Source organism: Channa argus, chromosome 15, assembly GCF_033026475.1.
Source record: "Channa argus isolate prfri chromosome 15, Channa argus male v1.0, whole genome shotgun sequence".
Taxonomy (NCBI): Eukaryota; Metazoa; Chordata; class Actinopteri; order Anabantiformes; family Channidae; genus Channa; species Channa argus.
This window is the reverse complement of record NC_090211.1, coordinates 9,631,855-9,659,693: the sequence shown is the minus strand read 5'-3', so window position 1 is coordinate 9,659,693 and position 27,839 is coordinate 9,631,855. Positions and strand designations below refer to the sequence as shown.

General features: G+C 37.4%; 3 protein-coding genes and 3 non-coding genes across 7 annotated transcripts; 1 reads left to right on the top strand and 5 right to left on the bottom strand.

Annotated features, from left to right (window-relative positions):
• Nucleotides 1-4,261: 4,261 nt before the first annotated feature.
• On the bottom strand, nucleotides 4,262-6,791 carry rps11 (ribosomal protein S11). The gene is made up of 5 exons (XM_067476679.1): nucleotides 6,724-6,791; nucleotides 6,092-6,232; nucleotides 5,694-5,769; nucleotides 5,001-5,130; nucleotides 4,262-4,461 (listed from the first exon to the last, which is right to left on the bottom strand). Exons 1-5 carry the CDS (start codon nucleotides 6,736-6,738, stop codon nucleotides 4,338-4,340), a joined length of 486 nt encoding a protein of 161 aa, XP_067332780.1. The 5' UTR covers nucleotides 6,739-6,791; the 3' UTR covers nucleotides 4,262-4,337.
• On the bottom strand, nucleotides 4,574-4,658 carry LOC137100643 (small nucleolar RNA SNORD35). Its single transcript, XR_010910948.1, has one exon. It is a non-coding gene; the product is annotated as a small nucleolar RNA SNORD35 (small nucleolar RNA).
• Nucleotides 5,212-5,296, bottom strand: LOC137100642 (small nucleolar RNA SNORD35). Its single transcript, XR_010910947.1, has one exon. It is a non-coding gene; the product is annotated as a small nucleolar RNA SNORD35 (small nucleolar RNA).
• Nucleotides 5,953-6,037, bottom strand: LOC137100641 (small nucleolar RNA SNORD35). Its single transcript, XR_010910946.1, has one exon. It is a non-coding gene; the product is annotated as a small nucleolar RNA SNORD35 (small nucleolar RNA).
• Nucleotides 6,792-7,146: 355 nt separating the features above from the next.
• Nucleotides 7,147-10,484, top strand: LOC137099611 (apoptosis regulator BAX-like). The gene is made up of 6 exons (XM_067476678.1): nucleotides 7,147-7,231; nucleotides 7,819-7,867; nucleotides 7,961-8,119; nucleotides 8,241-8,376; nucleotides 8,668-8,772; nucleotides 8,877-10,484. Exons 1-6 carry the CDS (start codon nucleotides 7,204-7,206, stop codon nucleotides 8,973-8,975), a joined length of 576 nt encoding a protein of 191 aa, XP_067332779.1. The 5' UTR covers nucleotides 7,147-7,203; the 3' UTR covers nucleotides 8,976-10,484.
• A 654-nt stretch (nucleotides 10,485-11,138) lies between these two features.
• Nucleotides 11,139-24,288, bottom strand: map3k14a (mitogen-activated protein kinase kinase kinase 14a). Of its 2 annotated transcripts, none has more exons than XM_067476676.1 (16): nucleotides 24,140-24,288; nucleotides 17,689-17,955; nucleotides 17,527-17,605; nucleotides 17,181-17,403; nucleotides 16,493-16,897; nucleotides 16,284-16,418; nucleotides 16,051-16,180; nucleotides 15,495-15,623; nucleotides 13,994-14,098; nucleotides 13,740-13,897; nucleotides 13,476-13,626; nucleotides 12,915-13,184; nucleotides 12,709-12,815; nucleotides 12,138-12,276; nucleotides 11,924-12,024; nucleotides 11,139-11,828 (listed from the first exon to the last, which is right to left on the bottom strand). In XM_067476676.1, exons 2-16 carry the CDS (start codon nucleotides 17,939-17,941, stop codon nucleotides 11,667-11,669), a joined length of 2,547 nt encoding a protein of 848 aa, XP_067332777.1. In that variant the 5' UTR covers nucleotides 17,942-17,955; nucleotides 24,140-24,288; the 3' UTR covers nucleotides 11,139-11,666. The 2 variants fall into 2 exon arrangements, with proteins under 2 accessions (XP_067332777.1, XP_067332778.1); XM_067476677.1 differs by lacking the exon at nucleotides 24,140-24,288 and adding an exon at nucleotides 19,836-20,017.
• Nucleotides 24,289-27,839: the final 3,551 nt, after the last annotated feature.

The following is a 27,839-nucleotide window of genomic DNA, read 5'->3' as shown; positions in this document are numbered from 1 at the left end:
TCTTTGATCTGACAACACGGTGTAAAATTGGAGCTGCCCACACATGTCAAATATGCAGTCTGCCTGATAGACAGGCATACAAACGGCCGAACATTAGAACATTAAATTAGAATTAATATCCAGGATGTGCCTGCAAGGCTCTCGGGTTACCAGACAGGACAGGTGAGCAGTGATCAATCAGGGTTTTGTTATCATTTGCTCTCAGCAGGAATGAAGCTTTACCCTTCAGATAATTTTTACTTTGATGTAAACAACCAATGTTTTTATAAAGCAGTGACACAGACGCAGCTCTGCAGGCTTGATGAGACAGAAGAAGTGTGTGAGTGAAGAGCAGCAGCCACATATGGTAACTCACTTAAAATCAGTTAAGAAGCTCACGGTGCTGTTGTGCACATTAGATGCTGCTAACCGTGTCCAGAACCTTTAACCTGAAAGTAATTGATCTTGACATGCGCATTAGTCACCGTATCTACTTTCACTGATACTAAACCCCAGCAACAGACCATCACAGTCCAGATTTAATATGAGTAAGTACAATTTGAAGCCTGTTCAAACGACAATTTGTTGATTACTGAATATAATGATGCATATTTTTTAGCAATTGGATGTTGTTGGACAGTCTGCCTTTGGACCAGGAACACTGGCTGTCTTTGTGTAGATCTAGAGAGCTGATGACATGTCCAGATGTGGACAGTGACCCTGTGCTGACCCTTAGCGAAGCCCACAGTGTTCCTGTTGTGTATTCCAGCAGTAAGCTGCTGGACCCTGACGATTTAATGATTGCATATTATATTACAGTGAAAAAAAAACAGAATGAGTTGTACACTTCATTTATACTATTACTGTCTCAAACAAACAAATGAACACATTACCCTTATGAAATCACAATGAAGAAAATAAGTTAGAATTTAAATAAATCTTTATAAAATAAAACATAAAATAATCTGTATTATTGATTCAGCCATCTAGCAGTATCTTAAACACATAAAATTAGCTCTCGTTTCACTAGCTGCAGCATTAAAGTGATGCTTTAAAACAATGACAACTATGTAACATACTAGACAGTACTATTCTGAAATAGCTTATTCTCCAAAAGTGATACTAGCACAGCCTGAGATGAGGCCTGCTCCTGACAGAACAGATAAAGGGCTAAAGGATAAAGGGCTGTTACAGCCCGTTTTACCACATAACATTGGCTCCATCTGTTCAACCTATCAGATCTACTGCTGCTGATTCTGTTGGGAAGCAGTTTGGGTGCTGCTAGCTGCTAGCAGGATGGGACTATGTGACCCCTCGTCTGGCCAAACCTCCTGCTGAGCCAACAGAAGGCCTATGTTTTGATAGTGACTATTAGCCTCCCTGGGTTGACTCTCTAAGCTAATATCCATGCTATTAGATACACAAGTAAGCACGACTCCAAGAACGTCCCCATGACACTGGGTAAATACGGTGGCAAAGTTGAGGAATGTGAAGTGAAACATTTCAAAACATTGTGTCCACTGCTTCAGTCTGAGGAGACATAGGTAGAAATGTTTAAATGTTGTGCACATCAGTGCCCCCATATATGAATTATGTGTGGTAAGAGTTTGGTTTTGTTAAAATGAACTTCAACTCAAATAGGATTCTTTCCCATATCTGTTGACTCTGTTTAAATCCAAACGGTCTCATCATGACTTTCTGATTAACAAACATTTAACACAAACAGATAAGCAGATAATCTGTAATAATAAACTGCTCCAACAGCACACATACATGAACAGCTTGGCTTTATTACAATTGCTCAAATTTTGGGGTAATCAGACCTCTGCCCTCAAACAAACACTCTGTGGGAGCATGTATGTACTCAAGTGGCTTGGGTGGCCTGCTGGGCCATCGTGTTCCCTGGGGTGTCTGCACATAAGTGAGCCTGTTATTCAGAGAACATCCTGACCCCCCTCCCCACACTTACATACACCACCCCCCACCCCCCCGTAGCGTCTGGGAAAGCCCCTGTACTAAGAGGACAATTTGTGGTTTGAAACTGGGACGCTGCTGTTTAGGTAAATATTGCAGCTTGGGCGGAGAGCTGGGATTTTTGCTACTAGAACAAAAAACAAAAATGAAAACAGTAATTTGGAGAAATATTTTTTTGTTTTGTTTTTTTAAACCCTCAGATTGATGGTAGCTAATCATTAAATGATGGGACTACTTACGCGCATGAACTCACATACCCACTTTCTCCTTTTTGTGTCTTCACCATATGGTCCACATTCACTGGGGCATTAGAAAAGAAACGCATAGAGCTTCATTATGTTAATCTTCTGCCATGGCATTCACCAGACGGAAGGCCAGGCTGAGTGGAGGGTGGTATCACTGATTCCCATATAGAAAAGCTGTCATATTCACGAGCAGAAATAAGGACACATGCAAATAACCAAGCAACGTACACTCTGAAATCCGGATTAGTTGATTTTGCATGACTTAATTTGGATCTTAGACACTACTGAGGCTGAAGGTTTACAAAGGAACAAGGTCATAGCTAAATCAGCTTAAAGTGATGCTGAAACCATGTTGATCAACTTATTCGTTACATAAAACCCTTACCAAATCAAGCAATCACAAAAACAGCATCTTGTGTCTCTAATATTTTGTATCACTCCTTGTGCAAATGTCTGATTTGATCACAGTTTTCAGAAAGCCATAGTTAAGGGTAAAGGACCTTTAAATGACAGAGCAGCTGCTGCAAATATGAAGTTAAACAAGGGGAATATTTTCATAATGAAATATCCCTTGATTCAGCAGCATTTGTTTGTTTCCAGCTCACTCTAATTGCATCTATTTTTAAAGCATATCTTTGGTTTGTATTGACTGTATGAATAAATTGAGTATTAGAATAGAACAGTTATTGTTTCATCTCTAGTTTATCTGGTATAACAAATACATAGACTAGTTCCCTCACTGATTCATCATTGATTATTTGGATTTGACTAAGACTAGTCTGTCAACATAAACCGGGTTTATATCGCCCTCTGCTGGACGAATGTAGCTTGTGTGCAAAACCTGTTGGACATTTCTAAACCTTTAGGCGGCGCTGTTTACAAACATAATGTAGATAGATTAAAACTTAAAAACACATCAACTCTTAAGTTATGACTAATTTTAAACAAAACCTAAATGTTAAAATTAGAAACTTGCTGCGTTACATAAATGTAATAGGTGAAGATGTTTTTTAAGGTCATACTTTAATGTACATTCAAAGTTTTCATACTCACTGAATGTAGGGCAGTAGCTTACTTTGTGTTAATTTATACATCGTTCTCTAAAATCCCAGCTGGTTTTGCTCCCAATCTGATAAAAACCTCACCTAGGCTAGGATCACCGACTCCTTTAGATGGATGCCCTGTACCTCCCACTCAGAGGAGAACAAGTTGATGACATCGACTAGGACTGTAAGACTGTGTGGGGATGTCATGTAAGGAGTGAGGAAATACATGCTCAACTTTTTTCAGCCCCTCACCTCAGTTGCTGTGGTGTGTAGGACCTGTGGACCCTTCCCTCTTCATAACTGGTTAAGGTTAGCAAATGTTACCAATTATTTTTTCCATTTAAACGCCTCATAAAAATCTAATTGCCTTGATTGAATTATTCACACCATTTTGTTCTTGATCCAACTCACACTAATGTAATAAAATGTATACAAAGTTTTCAGTTTGTGATGTGCAGATCAAACAACTTATGACAGGAAGGTTTGTTAGAGCACAATCTCCAGGGACCTTCCAAAGTGATGACAGTGCAATAACTGGGCCCCAAAAATGCTACCATCACTAGGAAGCAATAGATGTTGAGGTAGGCAGATATTAAATAAACAGTGAAAATATGTTTCAGAATAAGTCCCGAATTCAATTGGAGTCTATGGGACAATGACAGTTGATTAGAATGTTTAGAATAATCCTAATCCATCCTAATGTTTGAGAATTTCATTAACCATGACATTGTCTAAAATAATTGTCTTCACCAAGTTTAACATTTATTTAATGTTCAGCCTGAATAAACTTTAGGTTTTGATAATTCAATGTTCAAAACAACTTTCAATAGAATTCATTTTCCCCATTATATATAAAAGGTAGTACAAAACACTAACATCACATTTAATGCAAATTAGCAAAGACTGAGTAAACTTTAGAAATGAAGCAAAGGTCAAGCATAACTGCTTATCTGATGGCATTTAATTCCAAGCGCGGGGGTGGGGGGGATTTATTAAATGAAATAGGTGATCAAATAGGAAATTTAAACAAGGTCTTCTTTATTTGACACTGACAAGTTAGCCAATAACAGCCTTCCTGTTCATAGTCACATGTTTAGAACTTCTGGAACTGCTTCTTGGCTCCAGCAGCCTTTGTCACTTTGAGGACGTTGAACCTCACAGTCTTGCTGAGGGGTCGGCACTCTCCAACAGTCACAATGTCTCCTACTGTGACGTCTCTGCAGAAAAAAAAACAATTAAGACAAACATCAGGGTATGGTTGGAAAAGCTCTGTCCAAGATCAAGCAGATAAATATAATAAATAGCTTGTTGGAGCACAAAGTGTAAAGCAAAGCTGCATCAGCGTTTGCCAAAGGCAATGTCGTCAGAGCTTCTTGAGCTTGGAAGACCATCGTGAGAAAAAACATCATTTGCAGCAAAACTGGACTTTTTTTGGCTATGTTTGAAAATCACATGAACTGACACTTAAACTAGTCCTGATTTGTTTATCATTTACTTTTCTGTACCAAGTGATAGAACTGCACAGCTTTTGGAATGAAATTAATACTATACACATTTAGATAGTGAAGTGGCGAATTAACCCAAATGTGGAAATCAATCTTGGATAAGGGGAATAATTATTGGGATCGTTTTCCCAGTCCATATGTGGACAATTAATTGTGAACTAAAAAAATCTCAAAATCAGATCATCAGCATCTGACTGCAGTATGTTTCCTGTGTCTGTAGGAACCCCTAAAATATGTAAGAGATGTAGTACCTGAAACAAGGTGACAGATGTACAGAGAGGTTCTTGTGCCTCTTCTCAAAGCGGTTGTATTTGCGGATGTAATGCAGGTAATCACGTCTGATAACAATGGTCCTCTGCATCTTCATTTTGGTGACCACACCTTATAGACAGATTTACAAAAGAATTACAAAAGGCACTCAACACAAGCACAAGTCAAGGTAAGCATTTCCAGTTTTGTCACTATAATACATCAGTACTGCCATTTGGCACTGTCGTCAGAGCCCAGGGGGCTTGGAAGACCATCGTGAGAAAAAACATCATATGCAGGAGAGTGACAAAAAATAAATAAATTGTAAATGTTTGTACAATGTTAGCCTGTTAAGACATTGGTCTTGGAATGATCCTACTGCATCTTAAAACTCATTCCTTACAGTCAAAAATAAGTGTCAATACTTACAAAAATGCACATTAAGCCCTGCACTATTTATGCAGTGCAGAAATTAAAATATACTCAAGGGTGTGTATCTCTCAGACTTAATCCCCCATTCACTACCGGTTAGTGGCAGCTATACTTAGACTCAATGCAAGACAATTACCAAAAAAAAAAAAAAGTGTTTGCACTAAAATTTCACTTTGTGTGACATTGGTTTTATATCAGTCTGCGAGACAGTTAAAAAAAAAAAAAAAAAGGTGTCACGCCTCTTTAAAAATGATTAAACTGACCAGAGAGGATACGGCCACGAATGGAGACATTTCCAGTGAAGGGGCATTTCTTGTCAATGTAAGTGCCTTCAATAGCCTGGACAAAACAGAGATAGCATTGTTACCACTGTATAAAAGGTTCCCATACATAAAATGACTTTTGTGCAGTTATATACACACCAATCAGGCATTAAGTTACAGCCACCTGGGCAATTTAATGCAACCCAGTACAGTGGCTCTGCAATTAACTCATAGGAGGTGGTTCTTATGTTTTGGCCACATAAGTGCATCAGTTTTGCCAATAGGCATTGTCGTCAGTACCCATTAAGGCTTGGAAGACCATCGTGAGAAAAACATCATTTGCAACTTACGATTAAACATTTAACAGCTTTAGTTTTCTAGTTGTTAAACTGATTTACCTCTCTAGGGGTTTTGAAGCCCAGCCCAACGCTCCTGTGGTAACGGGGGAGCTTTTCCTTGCCCTCCTTGCCACCATCAGCGACCAGAACACGCTTCTTGTTCTGGAAGATGGTGGGCTGTTTCTGATAAGCCCTCTCGGTCTGCAAAAATCATCAAGATCAGATTTATCGAACAGTGAAACAATAACCTACGATTACATGCATCAGAAACACTACCAAGTTAACGATACCCTTACTCAATCCCTAACCGGCCTCGCTAAACCACTTCTTCAAGATTTACTTCCTTATCTGAAAGATTAAGGTGGCTAATGTTAAAAAGTACAAGATGACCGCCCTTGTATGAATCGCTACATCCGTAATATAGAAATACTAAGGCACTGTTCTGAAAAGGGGTAATTAGTTAGCAGGCTAGGCTAGTTGACAAAGTTAGCATTCAACGATAACGTTACACGAGGGTGTACAGGAATACATAAACAAATATCAGGTGTAGAACTCCATTTGAGTGACTTTAAATAGCTCAGGGTCATGAATAGTTAGTACATAAACATATACATTAAAAATAAAACGCCTAAGTCGTTTATTTAAATGTATTTTTTCGATTTAAATTCACCACGCCGTTTAGCTGAACGTACTTGTGCATCCGCCATCTTTGCCAGCCGAGTCGTAAAGAGGCCGGAACATGCGCGCCACGGCCTGAAGGCTACGAGGCACAGGAAGTTACGTATACGAGGCTCAAATTTTCACAAAACATTTGCATTGTTTCATCTACTTTTCAATGTAACCCGCTAAATAAGCGATTTAAACACATCATTTAAAATTATGTTTATTTGGAAAACAACCTATTCAAAATCGTAAGCCCATGAACTGCGTGATAAGTGTCACACTGCCATGAAAAGATCTAGGAAGCCTAGTTAATAATAAATGACCTCACCGCCACTGTTTATAATATCACTTATACCTGTGCTAAAATGTTATACAATAACACAATATGTTAAATTAATAAACCCTCAAAACAACTCAAATGTTGTCACGTGATTGTAAGGAAGTACATACGACCTGTATGTTGTCACGTGATTGTAAGAAAGTACAAAACGATCTGAACAGTCAACAAGATGGCATCACACCCGGGAGGAGATCAAGGTACCAGTTAGATTCAGCAATATTATAAGATCAAATTGACGGTGACACGTTCGCCAATAGTTTGATAAACGTACACAACCTGATACGTTTAACATTTACTTAAAAATGTTTTTAATGTAATTTGAATGTAGCTACCTCAACTGTAGTTAGCAAGATAGCTAAACGCTAGCTAGCACCTAGCAGTTATCAAACTACTTTGCTTCTTCATGGCGTTAGCTTCATTAGCTAGAGATACCTATGCAACAGTGAGTTAACATATGTGTTTAAACGAACCCAAACCACCGATTTTAGAACACCACATTCTGCTACCTGTTCTCATTTCTTTGGCTCAAAATTTATTTAACATTAGGCACCGCTAGACACCAAACCGCTAACTTAACGCTAATGAGATTGATTTACCTTAGCTAACAAGTATTAGCATAGTCGATAAAAGGTGCCGCCTCTACATGTCTGAACATGTTGCCCGCTTGAGCCTGTTGTATTCAAACACAAATGTATAAAGAGTAAAACCGGCGCGTGTCCTTTTTATTTTTTTTATTATTTTATTTATTATTATTATTATTATTATTATTATTTTTTTTTTTTAGGAAATACCTCAGATCAAATACTGGAAGTAGGGACGGTTTTGTTAAAAGAGTAAGTATGTAATACACCTTTACTGATTATTTAGTATTGATTAAGTAAATAGTCAGATGATAATTATTGCCATGCATATTTATGTTTGTGCAGTTTCATCTATGAACGGATTCAGAGGCATGGGGACAGTAATGTGGTAGTGACCCGGGAACAGCTTGGTGGAGGAGATCTGTGTGATCCAAACCACAAGAAGCTTGCTCATTGCCTTCAGCAGATTGGAGACGAGCTCGATGCAAATGTAGACCTCCAAAGGTAGCGTTTCTCCGGTTGGGTGTCTCCTCCAACGAATTTTAATTATTGATGTAATATGAGGTTTTAAGAGTAAAAATTGTAAAGTACGTCCTGCTTTACCGTTTAATGTTGTTTTCCGCAGGATGCTAAATGACTCGTCACTCATTCCCACAAAAGATATGTTCGTGAGAGTTGCGTTTGAGATCTTCTCTGATGGAAAATTCAACTGGGGCAGAGTGGTTGCACTGTTCTACTTTGCCTGTCGACTTGTCATCAAAGTGAGTTAAGCCTAAATGTAGGAAAGGGGAAAAAAAGGAAGGGAAAAAAAGAACTATATATATATATATATATATATATATATATATATATATATATATATATATATATATATATATATATATATATATATATATATATATATATATATATATATATATATATATATATATATATATATATATATATACACACACACACACACACACACACACACACACACACACACACACACACACACCTCTATTGTTGAATACAATATATCCAAACCTCTTCCCTTCGTATCTTCTCAGGCTCTGGTGACCCAAGTTCCTGATATCATCAGAACGATTATCAGATGGACTATGGACTACCTTCGGGAGCATCTAATCAACTGGATCAGCGAGCAAGGTGGATGGGTAAGAATCTAAAAAGGATCGCAGCTGGAACGTTTCGTTGACTAGAATTTGATAGAATTAGAATTTCCATATGTCTGAAATTTTTTATTTATTTATTTTTTTAGGAGGGCATTCGCTCCTACTTCGGTACACCCACATGGCAGACAGTGGGCGTTTTCTTGGCTGGTGTTCTCACCACTGTTCTAGTCATTCGTAAGATGTAAGAGATATTTGAAGACCAGCGAAAGATGGGAAGAATTATGGACGAACAGCATTGGGAACAGGAACAAAAACACACAAGAACATCTAAAAGACAAGAGAGAGAACTTATGATTGTGTGAACAAGTTGAACAGGGAAACCCTGTATTTGAACACAGTGACCCACTCCTTGTTTCTGCATCCCATTCGTGTCTTAAGGATTGGCAGTTTGACCGAACACACTGTCATACCATGATCCCTATGCCACTGGGGAAGTGACCATTGCATGATTAAATGCACAAGATGGGGTGGAGAGGTTGTCAGATTTGAGCAGGGAATGTGTTTTAAATAATTTATCTTTTATTTGGGACAGATTAAAAGTAACTGCAATATGTTTTCTGTCCTAAATGTTGTAAGGACTGATATGTTTTGACGAATTTAGGATTTTCCTCTCAGCCTTCTTTTCATAGTAGTCCTATTCTTGTCACACTCTACTTTAATTTCTGATCTCCCCACCATGTCAACCATCTCATGGTGTCTGTGTGCTAAAAATCCTGTGTATTTGGGAGTGTTCATTGGTGTAAATCTGCAATGACCTGCTGGTATTAAGCAAGTTAGTATGTGGCCATATCCCTTCACGTTAAATAGAGATTTTTTAAAAACCATGAAATAGACATGGTACACATATGACAATTAAACATAACCTTAAGTACTTTCTTCCCATTAACACTGTTGAACCATATTTTTAATTGATAAAAAGTGCCACAGCAGGCACTTGTGTATAATGCATGTTACATTTAACATTAATCATCAAATTGATGAAATGGCATATGATCTCAGCAAAAGGACTTGCATGAGTCAAAATTCATGTTGTGTGTAACATTCAACCACATGCTGTCTTCAAACATTTTGACCAGCATTTTGATCACAATGGGGCTCCTAATGAGAAAAGTCCTGCTTGTGATTTTTGTAATGTTTTGCAATTGGAGCCACACCTCAAACTGAAGCTTCCTGTTGTCATTGGAAGAACTTGCACTGTGGACACAAAGCATTGGGTTGCTCACAGAATCTTACCTCACTTTACACCTATTCAAAGTACTGTATTTTTATGCGAGTAATTCCAACTGCTATCCTATCTACGCAGCAGAAGGCTTTTTATACATTTTTCTTGTTTGTCAGTGCCTTGGTGTTTTTTTTTATTACTCTGAAATCACTTTGATATTCTGAGGTTTTCAACTTTTTCTATCACATTTGTAACGTTAAAATTGGTTTCAAGTCTCTCTGAAAATCTTTTTGCAGTGACCTTGTATGTTAAAATACGGGAAATAAATCTCTAAAACTCTTATTGCGGGTATAGATATGAATTACTTTAGGAATGAGGATCATATCAAGTAGTGCTACCGCACATAAAGTTAATCTTTTTTTTTAAAGCCCCATTATACTCTGTTTTGTCACATATTTCAGATGTTATTGAGATATTTAAATTAAATTTTCCAAATGGGATATTTTAAAATCATACAAATCTACAAACTCAAGATTATGCTGTTATTGTTTTTTTTAAAGATATGTTTTCAGTTAGGTGTGTAAATAAATTAGTGTGTATGATATCTGTAGCTAGCACATTGGCAGTGTTTTGAGAGTACAAAATTAAAAGGGTTCATATCACAAGGGGGCCTGAACACTGTTTTTACATGGTAACATGTCTGTTACATTTACAAGTTGATTTGACACGTAGATTTGGCCTGATAATGGTGCTAGTGTAAAGGTAACAGGGTCCACCATAACTATGTATTGAACATCTAGGGCTCATCATTTACAGTAACTTCAATTAAGATTTCTATGAATCTTTTGAGAGTTGTTCATTCTGAGGGGACATATTATCGATGGTGAAAACAAAAAAGAAGTTCAAGTTATTTTCTGGGGACTAGAAATGGAAAGTGAAACTCTTGTATGACATCACTATCCAGCCAGCAGTGGATACAAAACTAAGTGCATCAGACTAACTAGATGTTTAAGGGCACACCTTTTTTTTGAAGACACACCTTCAATTTGCTCACGGCCCAAATAGACATTGGTGAAGATTCAAACAGTAGTTGAATCTAAGAAATGGTAAGTCTATGCTCATGTTGCAACTGTGATACAAAGAAAATAGGTAAATAAATGTAATTAATAATGTGTCACACAGTGCATAGGTGAGTATACTGTTTATTGACTATGTAAGCAAGATATAAAAAAACTTAAACATCACAGTAGACTCCCAGCTGGTGAGTAAACACTGGAAAGAAGGGTACACAGCAGTATGCAGCAATGAACACTGAATTACTTCACACAGATTTTGTCACCATAATACTTACTACTCGGTGATAGCCACTGTTGTTTTCTTATGGCACCGATAATAGTAGCATGGACTCATCGTGTTTGTGTTACTTTTGGCACTTGTGTTACCTTTTGGACATTACCGAAGAGGCCATTCAAGATTTCCAGTGTGCATGTACAGTACCTTTTACTTTTTCAAACTGCAAGTTTATCTTAACTGAACAACAACCCATCACAGCATTTAAAACACAAGGCAGGTATTGAAAAATGCATTTCACAGATTTAAAAAAATTGGTCCTTGCACAGACACAAAGAGAGGCCATTAAAAATGCTTAAAATCAAGACATCGTGCTTATTGGTCAAGCTGAAAGTTGTTGATGAAGAGGGGAGAGTTGTGGACTCTATCTAGTCTCCAGAACCCCGTCTCTGATCCTCCACTTCCAGGCCGGGCTGAAGTCTGGGGCAGGAACACAGCAGAGCTCCAGACCAGACTCATGCACCTCCTCATCATGAGCAATCTGCTTGCCCTGCTGGGTCTCCAGAGTGAAGACCCGCCTGGAGATCTAAAAATAAGGAGAGGCACATGTAAGCATTAAACAAGAGTAATCCTGCGCTTAGTGAAATTGATGCATTAATGTGTAATCCTCATAGATCTCACCTGGTCACTGATTCCAGTGGCGATGTGGCCGACCTTTACCCGCCGGGTCTCTCTGATCCGGATGCTACTTCTGCTGAAGTCTCTGATGTGGACATCCACCCCTGGTATGGAGAAGAGAGACACAGGATTTAATTGAAATAGCATCAAATATTTAGTCTGGTACTATAGTTTAAAAAAATCCAAATAACAGAGATGTTAATGTTTTTTATCCTACCTTCGAAACAACAAGGTGGAGGTAGTTGTTTGTTGCCCAGTAATTCCATACTGAAGTCCTGCACATCTGGCTGACTGTTGTCGGAGAACGCACCAGAGCTGAAGTCATCCCCTGGGCTTAGGGACCAGCGGCCAGAGTCCTGAAATACATTTTTGGAAAGGAGAAAATGAGAAGTTCTTTGTTTACCAAGAAATATCTTGAATATTGTTTAGGTCTAATTGGTAATTTATTATACTGAATTGAAAAATTTCTATTAAATGATACCACAAGAAAACACTTTTCAATCCTTTACTTTTTCTTCATGTCTCTTGTGATCACATTAACTCATAAGTCCTAACAAGTAACCAAGGGCTTAATGTGCCAATCCAAACAATTATAATTACATCATATTGGCTACACAGCTTTAAGATGGGGGTACAGATTATGGTAAAATGGTGGTCTTAGCAACATTTGGGACTTATGCATAGAAACAAGTGATAACTCAGATTTACAAATATACAACTACATGGTTATTTTCTTTCTTCATACAATTAAGTAAATTAAAGATGTCCTATTGTGTAATTTGGGTTACCTTTTTGTCCGATGGTTCCCAATTGGGAGTGTCACTACTGAGACAAGACAAGAGCTGCTCCTGCATCTCAGCAGACTGAGGCTGGGAAAGACTGCTCAAATAGAATTCTGCAGTAAAACAAATAGAGTGGAGTAACAGTGAGTGGAGTTCAAACCTGCACCAGACTGAACACAAGAAAATGAGCAGAATATGAATAAAAGCCACACCTCGCTCCAGTTTACGCAGCTCCAGTTCAGACATGGTGGTGATATTGTTGGCCCTCTTGTGGTTTGGCTCAGAGCTCAGCATTTGTGGACAGAGAGGCAACCCTGGTTTTGGCTCGTTAGAGTCAATCTCTGTGTAATCATTCCCCCTCCCTTGTTTCTCAACAGACTCTTGATGTTCCTCCTCAACTTTATAGTCAAAACTGCTAGTGATGAGTTGCAGGGAGTCTGGCGGTTTGTAAGGTCCCTTTGCTGGGCTGACAAGTCCTCCAGCTAAAATTACACAAACACATTCATCAAGATAAAGGAAAGTACTACAATAAGGCTACAATACAGTTTACTGACATTTGGGTTTTTTGTCATACTACCCTGTTATGAAAAAAAAAATACTATTATCAGAATTTCTTTGCTTGACTGGGTTAATTATATATATATATATATATATATATATATATATATATGATGAGCACTGTGTCACCGCCCACTTCTCAAACCAAATCTGTGACCCCGGAGACCAGCATTGATAGGAACACTAGAAAAAAACTGAAACGCAGTTTTAGCCACCTTCTTTCAGTGCTTTGTCAGTTTTTTCTTTGAGATCTGATGCTGATGCTCTCTGCACTGGATCCTTCTGGAGTCCTGCCTTTATCACTTCAGCCGTGAAAGGGTTACAGTAAGGTGGGATCTCTCTCAAAGGGGGGGGCTCATTGGCAATCTGAAACCACCGCAAAAGTGGACTAGTTCAAGGTTTCATGTGAATACTATGCAGAGCAGACTAAACATATGTGATGAATCAGGGTGTAGTGTCTGTGTCACTGTGAAGAATACCTTCAGGTAAAGTCTACAGGTGTAGTATCTTGTCCAAGGCTGACACCCGTTAAGCATGTGCAGTAACATACAGCAGCTGCTCCACACATCTGCTTTAGCTCCGCGTGGTTCCCCTTTTACAATCTCAGGGGCCATGTGGGTCTCTGTTCCCTTGAGCTCTGCATTGAATTACATTGGGAAAAACATTGAATTCAGACATGGGAGTGGAAAAATTACACATCTTAGATTAATCACTGAAGTTACACACTATTTACCATTGGACCCACTGAGGCTCTGTCCCACATTGTCAAGTCTCTCAGCATGTCCAAAGTCACACAGAAAAGTGTCTCTACCGTCCTCCGACAGCAACACATTGTCAGCTGTGGGAAACAAAGAGGCAATGACAAGCACTTAGATCAGGATGTGTTGTTTTTAAATGCTCTCTTTAATTAAATTGACTTTTCTAATCTTGGTACTGTTCAGTGCTGTCACTGTCCATGATTTTTGCTATGTAGTTTTCTTTCGGCTTATCCTGTGAGTTCAGGCCACAGCAGATCATCTGCCTGCAAGTTGTTTTTTTTTTTTGTTTTGTTTTTTTTTTTTTTTTTACACCAGATGCCGTTCCTGACGCAACCATCATCAATTTCTACCGGGATTGGGATGGGCTGTTGGGGGTTCAGTGTCTTGCTTTGTAGTTTAGTACAGGATGACATAATTACAAAAATGGCAGCCACACAGACATTAAGCAGTTTCCAGAAAAAAGTGAAACTGACAGCTGATTTAACAATTTAACCTGGAATGAATTTGGAGACATATAATGAACAAGCAGCAAATTTATTTAGAGCAACTGCCTTGCTTCTTCCGGGGCATTACAGACAGCAGATGGCGCCTGAGCTGCAACAGCACAATTATGCTGTGTCCTTTCACAACAGAAACCTGAAAAGGACAGCTTTGTTGCTTTTGCTCTTAAACTGACTCAGTTCCTTTTCTGTGTTTCTGTTTCCTTACTTCTTACACTTTTTTCCACTGTTATTTTCATGTTCTACCTTCTTTTTATCCTAGTACTTTTCTGCTCTTATTCTCTCACTACCACCCCTCCCCCTTTCTGCTTCATTCTTCCTTTCTTTCTTGCTCTCTTGATTTTGTGCACATGCGCCGTTTCTAAAAGGCAGTGAGTCACACTATGGGAAATTCCCAGCCTCTCATCTTCTCTGTGGTAGTCTGGTTTCACACAGGTGAAGATCAGATCTAGACTGTATCTATGACACTTGTGTTCCACACAACAGCTGCACAAAACTGCACAAAATCCTTAGATGAGAACTAATTAGCAATCCAACTTACTTTCTCTGAATGTTTTGTTTTCCACAAGGTACCATAAGTAAAAGTCAAACAGATTTTGTTTTACTTGTATCAGCATTTCCTACTTTATCCCTGCACTTGGAATGGAATAAAAATTTAACTTCAGTTTTCCCAAATTTTACAAAATAAGTGAAAAACCTGCCTATTTCTCTGCTTTTTCTGCATTGCAGTGATAACTTTAAGTTATAAATACTGACAATGATTCAAATACGTTTATTAACTTGTCTCTTAGGAACTTGAATCAAGATATAATCAGTAATTATGTGGCTAAGAGATGCACCTTTAAGAGATCGAATAGGTTTTTTTATTGTGGCATCAACATTTGGCTTTTGATGCTTTTAGAGTAACTCAGGAAAGTTATGTATATTTAACTATTGTGTATTTGTGACAAAGAAATATCCAGTTTGTATAACCTACCTTTAATATCCAGATGAACCACTTTTTTTTTCACTAGGTACTCCAGCGCTGTTAAGACTTGCAAGTGGTAGTGGAGACATAGATCTTCTGGCAGCTGACCCCGCTCCACTATCAGCTGTCCCAAGGAGCCTAGAAGTCAGAGCAGATTTTGTCTTAATAATATTTACCAATAAATAGCAACTCATTTAACAATGACTTTAATTGTTACTTTAACGATTACTGTCTGCAGGGAAGCATTTAAAGCAAAAGTAGAGTTAAATGACAAAGGAAAAAGTGTGAGGTATGTTTATCAATCACATATGTTTGCTGTAATTTAGATCATAGCACCGTAATTTCTACCATCCCAGAATCACCCACTTCCACATCTAATTCACACTAATTCCATTCATTTCTACATACTTGAACCTTGTTATCCCCACAGTGCAATTACTGTACATGTGTTTGTACTTCATCGCATTTAAATCAACTATTTTAAACCTAATTCTGTATGTGAACAACAGTGGTGAGTGCAGTCAAAATGTGCTGTGTATAAAAGCCACAGCAAAGGCTTGTTTACCGGATTTGTGGTCCATAAAAAGGACAACATTAGGCCCCTCTCTGACCACTCCAAAGAGTTCCACCACACGGGGAGATTTGAGGGCACTCCACGCACCCACCTCCTCACTCATGAACCTCTTCAGAGCCATCTGTGAGAAAACAATGGAACAAATGAATAATCAATGTAGACATAATCACTCATTTTAAAGGTAGGCAGTTAGGAAAACAAATTGGGGAGATATGCACTGTTACCTTTTTAACAGCAAATTTAAAGCCTGTGTTGACATCTTGTGCACTGTGTACTTCACCGTAGGACCCTTCTTTGATAAACTTTGAGAGGACATACTCCCTCCCCTCCCTATACTCAGAATCCACTGGCTGAATTTTCTGTCATGAAAAGTGAGAAGTTAGATTGGTTGACATTTTAAACAGGAAGTAGACTCAAGTAAAGCAGAACATACTTCATTGTAAAAGATTATTCCCTCATTGCAGACTGAATCAGCTGCTGATAGCTCATCTTCCTCTTCTATTGCTTCCCTCTCCACATCTTTGAAAAAGGGCCCTGCATAGCAAGGGTCCCCTTGACTGACACTGCCCCTGAGGCCAGCAAGAGCCAACGAGCAGTCTCCCAGACTGCTGCAGGAATCTGAGTCGCTGTCATCTGCATAGGAATGGACGCTGGAGAGGGGGCTGGACCGGGGTTTGCAGATATCTAGTGGCCTCCAGCTTAGAGGTGCGCAGCTAGAGCCTGTGTTGTAGATCTGATGGCTGTAGACAGGAGGCCCTCTGTCCTGCTCCTCTGAACTTTCAATGCTGCTACAGCAAGAACCACTGAGGTTGTCTCTGCCTCCAAGGGGCAACTGCTCCTACAGGAGACAACCAAACAGCATTGCTGATCAAACTATATGGTGATTAAAGTAAGCAGCTTTGGGCTGAACATTAAAGACTGTGAGAAACAGCTTTATCTCAATTTAGTGCATGGGAATGTCTAGAAGCGGAGCAATGGCTGCCAAAGAAAGTTTTAATTTATCCTTGAAGAGGACTTGTCTTAGAAATAAAAGTATATTACTTACCAACTTGCTTCTAAATTGCACTTTCAATAGCTGTTACACATTTCAGTTAGATGTAAAAAACAATAAAAGTTCTCACCACAATCTGAACCAGAGAACTTCCACTCTCCTGTTCAGGGAATCCAGAAGGCATGCGATGTCTGTTTCGCTGATTTTCCTTCTTCTTGTCCTGTTTTTTCTTTCCCTTACGCTTCTGTCTCTTCTTGTTCTTCTTCCTGGGGGTGATCAGTCCCGATGTGATGGTTGGCTCCTGTTCAGAGGCTGCTGTAGGCCACGCCACATTGTTGTGCTCTGAGGAAAGACTAATGCAAAAATAGAGCAACAATATTAATTCCAGAAATGGCATTAAACAAAACAGTGTAACATATGTCAAGAAATATGAGCATTGAATTGCAAGCAATGTTGTCAAAGTCAGGTCATATCACCTGGTGAAGCAGTTGGGGGAGGGAACAAAGGAGCGTTCATAGCAAGATGGACTAAACTCCTGGGAGTCCTGGGTTTCACCTGAGGAGAGCACAGTATTTAGATTATTTCTGTCCAAGTATATTAATTTGGAGTGTTGAAACAAATCACAAAGACATATTTACATTCGGCCTGAGCAATGAAGGTCGAGTTCTTCAGTGGCATTTCTCCCACTTGCTCTGCAGTTCCATGTGTCAAGAGTTTATTAATTATAGGGTTAAAATGTGGGTAGCCCATTTTGCTGTCCTTTCCGTCTTCCTCCTCCTCCTCTGTCTCCTGGTCAAGGGCTGTGCTGGATGGGTATGACCCCTTGAGCTCAGCTTGAGGTGACCCAGAGAATGGTGCTGTTGAGTTGAAAATCCTTTGCCTCACCGCCATTTCATCTGCTAGATCTGGAAAGAGAATAACACTCTAACTCTAAGTCAAGGGCTCAGAGGACTGACATTTGTCTTTGAATACCCGCATTACTGCTAAATAAAAAAAAAAAAAAATCATTGTAACAACAGCTGATCACATACAGTATCTTTGGAACCATATTCACAACCTGATTTTTCTAAATATTTGTGCCTTTTTTGGGGAACCCATCAGAGAACTGATGCTTCTCTGAAGAAGAATCAATGGCTTGTTTGTGGATGTAAGGAGTTGACTGTATATATGGTGACGATAAAACCAGGATTACAATACATTATACAGTAACTACAGTCACAAATCTTTTCTTGATTAACCATTTTCTCAAAGAAACGTTGGTAAATTGTGAAAAATGCTTAGTGAAGATAATCAAATGTTTCAACATTCAGCATATGATAAACACATGCATCATATTTTCATATATAAAGATGAAACAAATGTTGGTATTTTTGCTTTGAGCTGACTTAAAACGGAGGCAGTGGTGGCCTGATGGCAAGAAGCAAGGCTGTGATCACATAGTCACACGTTTAATCCACCTGACCAGCAGGATTAAATGTGGATAAACTGCCCAACTGATGAGGTAGCCTCTCTGTGCTATTACCCTAGACAAAAAAAGGGTAAAATTTAACAGATATATTTAACAGTGCTGCTGAATTAGTCTCCTTTTGTTGATCATGTTTATGTAGTAATTCGCATGGTTACTGTTTATTCTCGCTAGTAAATGACCTTTATAAATGATGTAATGCAATGTAACAAATTAGCTTTTAATCTTTGCTAATAGGAGCGTGGTGGGTTCTAACCCCATTTCAAATTTGGTTTCAAGATCTCATACCTTCTGTTTTTTGGTCTTTTCTTGCCCTTTCATTTATCTGGCTATGCATAAAATTGTATAACTATTAGTGTTTGTTTTTATCTGACATTTGTCAAATACTACCACACCTAAAAAGTTAATCTTCTCATTTCCTTGATCAACAGTTGTAATCAAACAAAGCAGATGATTCATAAACTTTAATATTGATTAATCTGCTTCTTTGTCACTTTGACACATAATTAACATATCTTACCATGCCCTGTCAGTTTAGGAGCAGGGCGATCACTGGTATTAACTGAAACTTTCGTTTCCGGTTGGCAGATGAGACAGGAAATTCAACCCTAGCCTTGTTTTGACAGTTGCAACTGTGTCGTTAGACACAAGCATTCAGTTTCACTCAGAGGAAGTAAAGTACAGGTACAAACAAGCTGAAATTTGAATTATGGTCAACATGATTGAATGGCTGTAGTCTAAAGGTTATGATTAGCAAAACATTATAATTCTAAAATCAAAACTCTCAGACACAGTGCTTTCATCTCAACATTGGCTACAGGCTACACAATGAATGCAGTTTGAAAGGGACGAACTGAGAACTGACACTACACCTGCAGCATTTTGCATCAGTGTGTCCATTATAGTTCACCAATTCTTTTCAGCTTTTGTCTCTTTCTGCGCATCAAGATTAATCATGAGATTATCATCTGAATATTTGAGTAGTTTTAGTATACTCCTGCTTTTGACAGTGCTAATAGAAGTAATAATTAAAAAAAAAAAACTGCAGATGAAACTGCAGTCGAATTTCAATTAAAGCCGTTTAACTTTTACTATTTACACTTTGTCCAAACTTCATGTACCGACAGATTATCTAGCGCAAAGCAATTCAACTGTCATTTCCTTCTTAAGACTCTGCACCGGTGCACTGAAAGCCCGGCACAGCAACACCACACCCCAATGAATTTACGTGGAAAGGAAATAGAGAAAACCCCAGTGCAATAAACATAACCACAAAAACAACTCTGTGTACACGGGAAGCCGAGGGGCATTTAGACATACCAAAAGATGCCAGTCTGAACTGTGATCTTTTTCCTGTAGATCCGCTCTGAATACCTCCTCTACATTAGTAAAACCAAGAGCTGCTTGTCTGCCTTGTCCTTCATGCTTTAATTCTCAGTAAGGCATCGGCTCAGTCTCTGCCGCTCCACTCTACTTTGATGCTGGCTCTCAGCCAACCAGGCGGGAGGAGCAGAGTGACAATGACTTATGGGAAATGCATCTCACTTCCCCATATTCCCCCCTCCCTCTGCTCCCTCCAACAGGGCTGGCTTACTTGCTCTTCCCTCTAACTAGATTACAGGATAACATGTTTGGTTTTGCATCTGATGATCAACTATGGACAGGAGCATAAGCACAACGCAAGCCTATGCATATCAAGATATTGTCAGGCTTTATGTTTATGTTAAGAAATGATTAGCATCATTACAGAAGTACAAAGAAAAACAATCAACACTACATAACTGTCTTATTGCTCTGTGCATTTTGTTTAAAGATTTTAGGATTGTTCATTAACCTTCTAAATTCACCCACACAAATAAATTACAAGTAAAGAGTTTTGTGTAAGCACTTTGAGATTTGTCGACAAACGTAAAGTGCTTTATATATTAGATGAATTATTATTATTATTATTATTATTATTATTATTATGAGCCAGCTAATATAAGTCCATCATATTTGTGTTTTAAATATATTTTTAAATGGAACGAGTTAATGCTACTTTTTCCAATTTGCCCTTGAAATGTTTAGTTCAATAACCATAGAATGTAACCAATTATGGGATGTTAAACTGAAGGGTATCTATTAATGAATGAGGTGGGACGTATAGTTCTGGATACTGGCTGAAAGTCAATGCAGAGAGACGTCTTCAGACACCGTTGTGCTAAAATGTGAGCCAACATCCCAGTCTCCGGCAAAGAAGGACTGGAAGTAAAACACAGCCCTTCATACTTGGTTTCATGTAGTGCCACAAGTAACACAGAATAAAAACACATTCCGTAGCAGGGCTGTTATAATACCAGTTCCCAATACTATTACTTGCCACGGTAATAAATAGTAAAGTAAAAGGCCTGAACAGCAACTGTAGAGAAATCTAAATAGACACAATTTATGTTAAATAATAATTTGAATTATATTTATCTTTAGAGAGTATGTGTAAAAAACTGGTGAATTATAGTGACAATGCATAAGGTATTTTACATGTCGAACTTACAAGCAGCACCCTATAAAATGGACTCTATCCAGTTTTATTAATCTGTTTACTTCAATATTTTTGCCAACGTTGTCAAATAACAAATACAATATTCAGCACTACTTACTTGTCTTTTACAACAACTTAGCTGTTTTGAATTTGAATATTTTCATTTCATTACTTTTTTGTCTCATTTCCTAATGAATTTAGAGTCCTTTAAATCTAAACAGGTTGTGTCTTCTATCTGACCACTCTATCAAAAAAGCCTGATTGATGGAGTGCTACGAAGATGTACGTCCTTCCAGCAGGTTCTATCATCTCTGCGGAGCACTTCTTTTAGTGTGGCTGCTGGATTCTTCGTTACCTCCCTGACCAAGGCCCTTCTTGTCCAATTATTCAGTTTTGCCAGATGGAACACCTTAGGAAGAATCCTACTGGCTTCAAATGTCTTTGATTTCACATTTAATATACTGTATTTCTGGGTGCACTCAAAGTTTTAGAAATGTTTTCTTTTAACTTCTGAAAGTTCTTATGACTTCATAACTTGGGTTTGTCCTGCCATACAGTGTGAATTGTGGAACCTTACATACACACACATACAACAAGAGCCATAGGAAAAGTTTTTTTTTCTGTTTTTGATTTTTTTTATTCAATTTTATTTTGTCTTTATGGGTGAATGAATGTAGAATGATAAGCATAAATTATCTTTTTTTTATCAATTCAAACTGACTGCAGCACAGTAAAGTGTGCAAATTGTGAAGAAGTCTGAATACTTCCTCTAGCCACTGTGCTATTAAACACATGTTGTAAAATATCATCATCAAGAACAGCAGCAGTTTCTTTGTTTTATTTCAAAACATATAAAAATTTGATAAAGTATTTCATTTATGGGGTTCTTATTTTAGAAAATATTTGCCCCCAAGAGAATTTTGAGAAAGCATATGAGCTGTCACTTCAATGTTAGGTCACTTCTGTATTTATCTAAAATCAATCTCACTTGCTTCTCTGTTCAGCAGCAAAACAACTTACTCATATAAAAACCGCTACAGTACACAGGAAATTTAGAATACCACTTGTGAGGCTCTGCTACAAGTCAAAAGCAACATGCAAATTGCTTACTGCCTCCTTTGTAATTATGAAACAGTTTATTGTAACAATATCTTTGTTGACACTGTTATACTCAACTATATATAGTCTGTGCTACTGAATTAGCCAGAGTTATTCAAAACTTTAAACATTTCAAGGAAAAAGTCAAATACACATTTGACATTTCCAGTAGCAGTGAATGATTCAGAATGAACAGAATAAAAGAATATTAATAATATGGCAGTAAATATTAGATGCCATGGCTGAACACAAGAACAAATAGGTCTCAGATATTAAATTCATCAAAAGCAAGTAAAAACTGATAAAGATTTATTTTCATTATTATTATTTTGGCACTTTTTCTTATTTGGTTAAAGAAAGTTAAAGAAAAGTTGTCAATCAGAATACAAATGGAATATTATAGGCCACATATCTGCCTATTACATTTCTATCGACTAACTAATAATTGAACTGATTATTTTGTTACGGACCAAATTTCCATATATCCAATAGCCACTATCCAACACCTTTTTTACAATGTCAACAAAAACAAGAACACCATCAAGATCACAGGAATTTCCAACATGTTATTACAGGGCTGCTGCATTGCCTTACATTAATAAACCAGTACCTAAGGGTATACATACTATAACCCACAACACAAATACTTATAATCCAGTTTGGCTTAGTAACCTTGGAATGACTGCATATAAAATTAATGCCTATACCGAACCAGTATCTGTGTGCTATACTCCCACACAGATTAATGAAATTCCAAAGCCTTTAGTAAGGACTGAGAAAAAGGGACACAACCTGAAGTCGACCACAGAACACACAGGCAAGCATTCCTTAAAGAAAACACTGGCCGCTTCTCAGGAAAACGTTCTGCATTACACATGTCCAGACCATTTCAGAAACCTGCATACTACAATTGCACAGGTTTACATTCTACTCACACTATTAGGTCATTGCATAACAATTTGACTAAAATGATTTTCAAAATGACTGTAGGTGAATTTTCTCTTAACCTCCTAATAGATTAATTGAGTACTTATATCAGTTACAGAGGAGTGACGTTTAAATCACTCAAGTATGAATTAAAGTTAAACAATTTATGTATATAACTTGAAGTCTGGATTGCATTTCAAATATTTTATATAGTATCATGGACAAAGGCTCTATAAAGGATCTCGAGTATGGGGTCTGGTGTATTTCCAATGATTGCTTTCTTTACATTCTCTCTATATTTGCAGATGGAGAAAAGACATTTGCACTGACAGAACACAGCTGTTTTCTCATTCAAGAATGGATCTAGGCCAGTGCTGTTTTAGCTCTAAATGCAAACCAGGAGTTTTACTTTGTACCAGAAATTGCAGTTGCGAGAAGCTGCACAAATACAGCACTATACCTGCCAAGGCTGCCTTTCGTAAAAAAAAAAAAAAATCAATCAGGTACATACAAGCTTAAAATGACATAATGTTTAAAACTGCATGCAGCTATAATATGATTCTGGACACTTGAAAAGAAGTCTATTTCTCAAAAGCAATATAAAGAATTCTTTTCATACAGATATATCCCGTTTAATAACAAACAAAAGCGTTTAACAAAAGCAGCACCACTGAAGGAACATCTGGCTTCAATTGTCGTAAAGGCGGTTTTGCAAAAGTTTAGTGACCTGTTCTGATAAACTTACAGTAACAGCAGCCCGAGTTAACTGTGTCTAATGCTTGTGGCCTTTACTGTTTTAGCAGTCGCCAAAAACCATGACAGTTAATTTCCCATTAGCTGTACACCTCTTCGACGGAGCATACGAGCTCTGAGTGAACCGAAATAACTACTTCCTCCAGTCACATTAACAATAACGTTACCGCCATTTCACACGCAAATATGTTTTCCTATTCGTTCGGAAGCCAAAGGTTTGACAAATTAGCTGGTCTCAAAAGAGTAATAAAACTACTAAAGCCAGACAGACGTTTAACATTCTACACAAATCATTTAAAGACAAAAACAGAGCTGATAATTTACTTACCGAGTTTATAGGTTGTAGGCGTCGGCCGATTGCGATCAAATCGGTTTAGAATCAAAATATATCTTCTTTCCGGTTATGCATTTCAAAGTAACGACTATGTTACATTAGATGTACGACAATATCATACAGTCACATTATACAAACCACTTTGGCACTACTAACAATAATCGCCAACTCCTCTGGCACGTTTGTTTTGGTGCCTGTGCGCTAGTAATATTTTTGCATGTTTCTGTAAGTGACGGTTATGCTTTTAATTTGAAACTAAAACCGTGGGCTCCTGTGTTCTTATTGACAGCTACAGCTCAACTCGTAAAGGTAAGAAGAAGGAGGAAATGGTTGTGAGATGTGAAAAGTGAGCTGACACCAGCCAATGGCGCTAATGATTGAATAACAGGCTGAGGTGGACTGGAATAAAAACGTGTAGGCCTAAGAAAAGGTGCAGACTTTAAATCCTTCTGTCTTTTAGAACAGTACCAGAAAGTTAGGTCTTAATCCCTACCGTAATAATGACCCTTTAAAAAGAAATAAGTAATATTCCAACAGTTAGGTTAAAGAGAGAGAAAAATGTTTTTAAGAATTTATTTGCTGCTAATTTTAAACATGAGATGGACCATAATTTACAGATGCTTAATTCTAATTGTGTGGTTTTGTTAGAACAAGACCAAACGGCACTAAGTAATACAAACCTATTAAAGGCCATTAATCTTAAGAATATCATGTCGTCTTTACATTCTGCATGCTCCATTTGGTAAATGTTTTCATTTATGTCAATTCCCTTCAGTTTGGTGTAAATCTATCATCGGTCGTATTTGAAAATCACAAAAAGAGGCCTTTCGAGTCCTTCTTAGTTATAGAGGTATTAGCCTCTTGAGTACTGTGTACAAGCTTTCTACCTCTATTCGTTATGACAGATTGATTAACTTTCTTGAAAAAAAAAATCTTTTGTCCAATTCCAAGAAGGGGTAAGGCCCGTGCTTATTATATGTTTTCATTTATAGTTACAAACAGAATAAAATGTGGATAGGACACCTTCCAAAAAAGTTGGGAAGATCTGTAAAATGTAAATAAAAACAGAATGCAATGATTTACAAATCTCATCAATCCATATTTTATTCACAATAGAACATAAACGTATAAGATGTTGAAATTGAGAAATTTGAACATTACCTCACGTTGAATTTGATGGCAGCTACAATTCTCAACAAAGTTGGAACAGGGCGGTGTTTACCATTGTGTGGCATCCCTTCTTCTTTTAACAACTGTCTGTAAATGTCTGAGAAGTGAGGAGACATGTTGCTGGAGTTTTTGGGGAGGAGGTTTGTCCCATTCTTGTCTCATGCAGGGTTCTAGCTGCTCAACCGTCCTGGGCTTTTGTTGCTGGATGTTTTTCTTTTATTATGCGCCAAATGTTTTGTATTGGTGAAAGGTCTGGACTGCAGGCAGGCCTGATTACATTTTCACATCTTCCCAACCTCCAGAAGTCTGTGTAAAGATGAATGAAAAAGTTTTACTGTTTAATTTGTATAATGAATACAAGTTCATTGTTTAGAAAAACAATAGATTACTTTAGTATGGGAGATGCATATATATTGGAAAATACTCTTTGAAAAAGATACCTTCACTATATTTGCAGTATCAATTATTTGCATAATCAATTATTTGATTATTATAAATTTATTTATATATTTCTGTAGCATTTGTTTTGAAAATTTATTCACTTTAGCATTATTAATGGTTAATCCACTGTTTGTATTTTGTATAGGATAACCCTATATGTTAGATAGTAAAATGATAAAATAAAAAAATTATTAATTCATTACTTTATATTTACGTGTATTGACTCAAAAGTACCACAAGATGGAGTTGCAAACTATTGACTAAAGATTTTTCTGATTCACATATTTAGGCTACATGTAACATTACACTGTAGCTGGCCTGATGTGCAATCTAAGGTCATTATTATAGTTAAATACTGTAAAGATCAGTTAGTATGTGTCAATGTCTCTCATATAGAAAACATGGATTTTAAGGAGGGTGAGAAAAATGGTCAAGTTTGGACAACAAACATAAGGAACACTCTGTAAATCTCCACATAATTTCAACGAATACAATCATGAAAATGAAAAACCTCACTATTTATCACAGTGCTCGTGATTTTATATTGCCATTGCCGGGTCTGTCAGAACTGTCTGAACAGTGGTAAATGCTGGATATAAATACTGACATACTGAAAGTTACTTGAGCAGCTATATATATAGAAACATGCCGGAAGTTCTGTGTCCATGTCACATGTGAATAGAAGCTAGATATATAGGATACTGATTATCTGTGATTATTAATTTCTTCTTTTTGAAAACCAAGTTCATAAATAGCCTATTTCATGTTGTGATAGCACTTATTCTATATGTAAAAAATGTCAAAACATAGTCAAATCAGGCAATTCATTTTGCAATTCAACATTAGTGCCTGCATGTCATAGAACGTCTTCCAACTCAAGAAGCCTCCTGTAGGGCTTGTTATCAAATCTGCTTTTTACCACCTCAAAAGCATAGCTGAAGTCTGGCCATTTCTCTCTCTGAGCGACACAAACTGACTTGTATATCAAGCAGAGTGAACTAATGTAAGTACCTGCTGCCCAAGTACTGCTGGGAAAAGAAGGAGAGAACACACTACACTGATTAAAAGTCCTTACACTGGATGCCTGTCAGCTTCCATATTGATTTTATTATCTTTTATTTATTCTTTAAGCACATAATGGTCTTGCACCAACCTACCTATCTGATGCTTCCTGTGGATAAACCAGTATGTGCTTTCAAATCCTTTTGCGCTAGTCTTTTAGTTGTTCAAAAGTGCTGGACAAAAACGTTTGACTGAAACAGTCCTCCTGAGGATCTCAGACAACAAAACGTGTGGATGTTTTTAAAGGCAAACTTAAAACCCACCTTTTAAGCATTGCTTTCGAATAAATATTTTTGGTGCACTATTTATTTATTGCAAATGTAAATATATGAATGTATATTTTTATTTTTATTTTACTTGCTTTTATTCTCTTTTCTTAGTCTTTTATTTTTTGCATTAGTCTTCTTGTCTTGTAGCTTTATGCATTATATACCTCATTCGGTGTACCTTGTTATCATCTTCTCTCTATCTTTCCTTTGATGGTTTCTGTGTGCAATATTGTCACTGTTTTGACTGTTTTTATGTTTTATTGCTCTTATTTGGTAAGCCTTTTCATAAACATTTAGTGATATGTGAAGCACTTTGAATTGCATTAACCTATGGGAAAGGTGTTATATAAATACATTACTATTGACTGATTGTACTCATGGCAGTAGCACATTCTTAGGTGTTTCCTAAGCACTCCAGAATACCTTATTGCCATCCTGTTGAACATGATTCTCACATCACTGACTCTATTTTAAATAAACTTTTGTTTGCTATTGTACTAGGTCCCTATTACAAAAAAAGAGACTCCCAGTTAACAGAAATCCTGCAATAGACTACCGCAAGTCATTTAGTAGAATACTAGGTTCTGTCAGCAGACTAAGACTGTAAACAAAATAAAATTAATTCACATCTATTAACATACAAGTTTACCGACACACCGTATTAATATGACAACTGTAACGTTTAACACTGTCTAGGATTCCATACAGTGATATCTAGTAATCTTTAGGTGGGAATTCTGAAATGTCAACTT

What these genes read in the sequence shown, in the direction of transcription:
- rps11 (XM_067476679.1), bottom strand. An exon ending in TCGTGGCCGTATCCTCTCTG is followed by an intron (nt 5,131 to 5,693) that starts GTCAGTTTAATC and finishes TCTGTCTATAAG; the next exon opens with GTGTGGTCACCAAAATGAAG. An exon ending in CATCTGTCACCTTGTTTCAG is followed by an intron (nt 4,462 to 5,000) that starts GTACTACATCTC and finishes TTTTTTCTGCAG; the next exon opens with AGACGTCACAGTAGGAGACA.
- LOC137099611 (XM_067476678.1), top strand. Translation starts at nt 7,204, where the DNA reads ATGGCATCACACCCGGGAGGAGATCAAG. An exon ending in GGGACGGTTTTGTTAAAAGA is followed by an intron (nt 7,868 to 7,960) that starts GTAAGTATGTAA and finishes ATGTTTGTGCAG; the next exon opens with TTTCATCTATGAACGGATTC. An exon ending in TCAGCGAGCAAGGTGGATGG is followed by an intron (nt 8,773 to 8,876) that starts GTAAGAATCTAA and finishes TTATTTTTTTAG; the next exon opens with GAGGGCATTCGCTCCTACTT.
- map3k14a (XM_067476676.1), bottom strand. Translation starts at nt 17,941, where the DNA reads ATGGCGGTGAGGCAAAGGATTTTCAACTCAACAGCACCATTCTCTGGG. An exon ending in TCCCCCAACTGCTTCACCAG is followed by an intron (nt 17,404 to 17,526) that starts GTGATATGACCT and finishes TTTTTGCATTAG; the next exon opens with TCTTTCCTCAGAGCACAACA. An exon ending in TTTTATGGACCACAAATCCG is followed by an intron (nt 15,624 to 16,050) that starts GTAAACAAGCCT and finishes TCTGACTTCTAG; the next exon opens with GCTCCTTGGGACAGCTGATA.